The following is a 6,000-nucleotide window of genomic DNA, read 5'->3' on the forward strand; positions in this document are numbered from 1 at the left end:
CCACACCAGCCATGGCTAGTTAGTTCAAGGACATCCTGGGTTACCATGGTGAAAAATCTGTCTTTTCCCAGTCATTTGTCCCTTTCTAATTGCAGGCAAAATATTAGGTCTTTCAATAGAAAAAAAATTAACATTTAAAAGATGATAATATGTTTATATGTAATGGATAGAGAGACAGGATTTTAAAATACAGCTTTTTAATTTCCCAGGAGCTTCACGCTAACTTTTTTTTCTGAAAATCCAAAGAAATTTATTCTACTCTGGAAATTTCCATTTCTGAGTTAAGGGAAACAGACTTGTGCATACATATTTTCTCAATGAGAAGGCAAAATCGATTTTATTTTTACTTTTAAATCCTGTCTGGAGTTCTCCAGCCTTCACTGAAGTACTGTAAAGCCCATCTTGTTTTAGTTTGTCCTGTGCTTCTCAGTGACTCAGATAGGATGGCTCCATCTTTCCATGTATGGGTCTCAACCTTGTCCGCAGTAGTGGGCAATCAAGAGCGCAGCTGCAGTCTTTAATCTTTAAAATGAAGGAACTGACACTAAGTAGGGGAAATTTTATTTTCTCTGGAAATATCATGACTAAAGCACACAACTCCAACAATCAAAGAAAATGGCAGATAATTATTCCGCACTTAACTGTGCAAGTTAGTCTGTAAAAGTCATTTCAGACTGGGTAAGTTTATCCCAAAAATCGGTGCAATTCAATAAAGTCTGTTGAATAGACCAAAAAAAGAAATCGATTTACATTTATTATGGGTACTTTGTTTTAAAGATAATAAAAATTGTGTGTGTATGTATGCATATGTGTGTATATGTGTGCATGCCTGTGTATGTATGTGTGCATGTGCAAGTGTGTGTGTGCATGTTTGCGTGCATGCGCATGTATGTTTGGGTATGTGTGTGTGTGTGCATGTGTGCTTGCATGCGTGTATGTGTGTGTGCGCATGCGTGCATGTGTGTGACTGCAAGTGTCTCTGTAGGCCAAAAAAGGATGCCATTCAGATCATCTGGATGGAGTTACAGGTAGCTGTGAGGTTTTGAGCAACCCAACATAGAGGCTGTGAACTGAAGTCTGGTCCTCTCCAAGAGCAGTTCTCTTAGTTTCTGAGCCATCTCATCTCTTCAGCCCACATTGTTTTAACTTTCAAAATACAGATGGTGTGCTTCTTAATCGTCAATAGTGTGAGATGTAGAGTAAAAATAACAATATAGACAGTGGGACAGGTAATATGACTAAACACTGTGCTTCTTCAGAGAGAAGCAAAGAGAGATTTTAGTTAGGGGACTATTCTTTCCTCTGCCTGCTTTCTCCCTCATATCTACAATAAATTGTCTTCTCCATTCCTTAGGAATAGTCATGTCCTCCTCCTTTTATTTCATTTTCTCATTCAATAACAACTGAATAATGTAGAACACATGACCGTGCCTTGTTGTTGACCTTGTGAAGTCAGACGATTACACAGGGAGGTCTGTGGAAATGGAGTTCCTATCGATTCATTTACAGAGATGATGCTTCATAGTATGCATAAATTATATCTGCATAGGGACAATTTTCTAAACCTCTATCCTAGGAATCTTTGTTTAATTAAACTATCAAATTATCTCACCAGTTCTTTGTAATCAAGTCTAATCATTTTCACAATGATGAAGTTGTTTTTCCAATTTCAATTAAAGTTTAAGTATATGAAATGAACAGATTAGAGGCATTCACTAATTTAGACATATTGATCTCTTATAGGTACTCTTGGCAGCCAGCATGTGCAATAAAGGGGAATAATAAATAATTGTGATCCTAGGAGATATATATATATATATATATATAGTATATACATACATATATAAAGTATTATAATTTAATTTTGATAGAGCAGGCATTACTTTTGTTCTAAGTGTCAAGCTACTATTTTTTGGCAGCTGGGAGTTAAAACAGGCTTCTCTGTGTAGCCCTGGCTGTCCTAAAACTCATTTTGTAGACCATGCTGGTTTCAAACTCAAAGATTTGTCTGTCTCTGCATTCCGAGTACGAGGATTAAAGGTGTGTACCACCACCGCCTGTTTCAAACTACTTTTATAAAAGTGGCATAATCTGGCTTTTTAAAACTACAGAAATATATTTCTCATGGTTTCAGAGGCTAGAAAATTTAAGGTTAAAGTACCTACAGTTCACAAACATATTCAAATTATTCCATACTCAAATTTTACCGTGGAAACTGAGATTCCCTGCTTGAATTCTTAGTCTCATTAACAAAAGAATATAGAAATGGACTCAATACCTCACTTGAGTGTAATTTTATTCGAGTTTAGGAGAAAATCAACAGGGTAGGCAAACTGCCAGTCTGACAACTGCCAGGAGGAGGGAAATGGAGAAGAGGAAGAAGAAAAGGTCATGCCTTTTGCAGTGGAGGCCACTAAGCAGATTCACAACAAAACAACAACAATGAAAAGGAGCTCTAAAGCCTCAAAGAATGAGTAACAAAGCCCAGAGAATCTGAGAGTGTTTGCTTAGGCTATTGGCCAGTATCCAAACATGAGACAAAGAAAACATTAAAAAAAAAAATAACTAGGACTCAAAAGTAAGCAGCCCACATGGCTAGCCTCCATTATGCTCCCTGATAGGGAGTCTGCTAGTGTTTTCACTAAGGGACTTCTGGAAAGTAAAAGTACATCATCTTATTTAGGGGATAATTATTCCTCCCCTTAGTATGAATTCAGAAGACTCAGATTTCCTTGGGGAGTGGACTCCTGGCTAGGTAATTAAATGGCCCAGGCATAGTGATAGAATGTATAGTCAATTCTTTTAACCAGGAGGAGGTAGATCTGCCCTAAAGGGTCTCAACACAGCCCTATTGCTTTGGCCTTTTCACATGTTCATTTAAATCTCAGGAGTGGGAAATCTAATGCTTCTGATTGAGTTACAAGGAAAGCTTGGGTTGAAGTCCAAAGTTTCAAAGATCTGCAAGGCTACTTGCTACTGTAGCATGACTATTATCACAGCTGAAGACAGGATTTCAGCATGATTCCAGAGAGAACAGAAACATTCAGTCCACAGTATCCTGATTACCTATGCTAACGAGCTGTTTATCATCTTTGACAGGTATGGATGCAAGAGGATCTACATCAGCCATTTCTAACATACACCCTGTGTCAGGTTATATACCTGTCCTGCTGTTCTTTATTGTAAATGCTTTGTGGTGATAGGTTTTTTTGTATTTACTGGAAATTTAATTGGTTACCCAAAAAAGTACTTTCTGAAACAGTGATTATGCATGTTTTTTTTTCAGCTATGTGTTTTTAAATTTCTACTCCGTTATAGGTAAAATATGAATATAATAAAAACAGTAAATCCTTTTAGAGGAATCTAAAATGCCTTAATATTTGCTTGGTAAACCAAAGGAATTTGCAAGTCACATACTGCAAACTTTTGATATAAATATTCTTACGCTATGAGTTTAAGCGCTGCCTATGTGTGAGGTAATACAAACACAAGATACACACACAAAAACACACAGTGAACACATGATATGTAGAAATAAATAATACATATACAGTACACACACAGAGACACACACAAAAACACACAAACACACAGTTTTTCTGTACTAAAAAACTCCTCATTTATTCCGAATATTCTTTTCCCATTATTACAACATCACCTATCATTTTATCATTTTAAAATTAGCAGTTTGACCCCATCAGAGTCAAAATGCAGTTAGGCAGCTATTATGCTGGAAGGGAGTGGCCTGTGACTCCATAGGGTATCGTTAGAAAATGCCACTCTGAGCTTGGGCAAGTGACGTTGGCTTCAGTGTCCTACTGTATGTCTGCGAGATTCCCCTAATCACTTCGTCCTCTCATCTCTGTTATTCATCCTAGGAAATGAGCTGATAATATTTCTACTATATGCTTTTACAGCAAGAATTAGTTGTTAAAAACATAGAGGGGGATATGAAAAGCACGATTTCCCCAACATGTGCAGTGTTCCTGTGCAGAAGTTTATATGAACTTCCTAAAGTGACCTGCAAGCCAGGCATGTTTTTGAAGCTGGCTGGTATTGCATACTCTCAGTAGGGATTATCTGTGGAATTCAAAGATGGAAATTGAACCTGAGTGATAGTATCTTTTGGTATATATATATATATATATATATATATATATATATATATATATATATATATATATCTGAAAAAATGGTACCTGGGAATGAGTACATTTCATTCTGTCTCAAAATTAAAATAAAATTTATTAAGGACTCATTCCCTTCCCATGTGAAAATAAGCTTATAAGCTTTCAGGCTTTAAAAATAAAACCCAGTAGAGAAAACAAGGAACAACCTGTATCTTAACCCAAATATGAAACAAAATGCGCACAATTCTTCATTTCCAAATCCTGATTCCATTAAGGGGCCCTCTCTCTGTCTGGATGGCAGAGATGGTTTTTAAATGAAATCCCACTGTCTATCTCATCAAGTCAGGCAGGCTTTTTCATTCCCAAGTTAAATTTGTAATAGAACATGGTGATGCTGCTGGCTTTGATATGGATGACTCAGACTCTCAATATGTGGTTTGCAAAAGACTGTGGAAGACATGACTTCACAGCAATATGTAAAAAAAAATATGAAAATCAGCAGATTGAGTGTTAGACATTCAAAATCAATTTTTTTACCTCTTGCCTACCAATTGCATATTTTGCTGGAATTTGCTCATATTACCAAAGGTAGCAAAATTAGACACCGATGAGGTAGCTCACAAGGAACACTAAAAATTAGCCAGATGCTGACACCATTTTAATGCACCACCCTTTCTTTGGAGATTCCATTTAAGACATGGTCACTCTGTAAAAAGGAGAATGGTTTTCTTTTACGTTTCTCTGTAGGGCTTGTATATATTGTACATACCCAGAAATCTGAATGACTAGTTGATTTCATATGACAATTGTTATTTCCAGTCAAAATGTGGGGAAACACTTTCTCCAACCCCTGTGCTTTATAGTACATGTAACTGAACTATACCTTTTTATTATCTGATGACTCCTAGAATTTGTTCCTGTACTTTTCTTTTGCAAGATGGCACTTCTCTTGTTTCCTGTTAGTTCTATTAGTATATCTCCATGAGATGAAGACACTGTTTCATATTGAAAAGGCTAAATTTTACTCTTTAAATTCCTGTGTGTGTATCCTATGGTTATCTGTAAGTATTATTTTCTATTATTCTAATAAAATTTATAATAATGAAATATGTTTGCATTGTTCATTGGTGGAGGAAAACATCGGCATGGGAAAGGGGGAGGGGCACTAGAGAGACAGTGTCACTGCCATTCCTTACATTTCTTCAGCAAACATTTGACTTTTAAATCTTTTAAAACATTTGTTTATGCTCTACTAACTCAGTAAAATCAGCAATTTGATACAGTGACTTCCACATCCAGCATAATTCATACATGCTTAACAGAACAAACAGAGAATTTGCCTAATAGACTTACGATGCTTAATTTCTTCTCGCTTTATTTTGTGATTTGTGGAAACGCACACATTTTTGGCAAAAAGGTTTATTATTTCCTAGAAACAGCGTCAATGTTCCCACATTTTACATAGACTTTTATCTTTGGAATCAGAGTTAGATTTTAACTGAAATAATCCCTCTGGTATAGTACATTCTAAATATTTGTAAAACTTACTAATGATTCAGCTCTGAAGTTGTAAAGAATTTCAAAAGTTAATTTTGGTGTAAGAAAAAGGGGAACAAAAGATAATCCAGTTATTGAAGAATTAAGGAGGAAAGCTCTGTAAGGTAATATCTCTCTCTCTCTCTCTCTCTCTCTCTGTGTGTGTGTGTGTGTGTGTGTGTGTGTGTGTGTGTGTGTGTGTGTTCTGTTACAATTTAAACCTAGTTGAGATAGTTGCATTAGTGCCTTCTATTTAAAGGCAGATACCTGGAGAGTGCACTATACTCTCAGTAGTCCTAAAGTCTGGTACTAGTGGGCATGGAAAAATTAAAGG

General features: G+C 36.1%; 1 protein-coding gene across 3 annotated transcripts in view; it reads left to right on the top strand.

The window, feature by feature from the left end:
• The window catches only part of Cntn3 (contactin 3), a 365,078-nt gene extending 360,785 nt beyond the window's left edge, over positions 1-4,293 (top strand). For all 3 annotated transcript variants that reach the window (XM_075983332.1, XM_075983333.1, XM_075983334.1), the window contains one exon: positions 3,100-4,293. In XM_075983332.1, the coding sequence (XP_075839447.1) occupies positions 3,100-3,200 (101 nt within the window). In that variant the 3' untranslated portion in view covers positions 3,201-4,293. The remainder of the gene's footprint in view (positions 1-3,099) is intronic.
• Positions 4,294-6,000: the final 1,707 nt, after the last annotated feature.

The sequence above is a fragment of the Microtus pennsylvanicus genome, chromosome 8 (genome assembly GCF_037038515.1).
Source record: "Microtus pennsylvanicus isolate mMicPen1 chromosome 8, mMicPen1.hap1, whole genome shotgun sequence".
In the NCBI taxonomy this organism is placed as follows: domain Eukaryota; kingdom Metazoa; phylum Chordata; class Mammalia; order Rodentia; family Cricetidae; genus Microtus; species Microtus pennsylvanicus.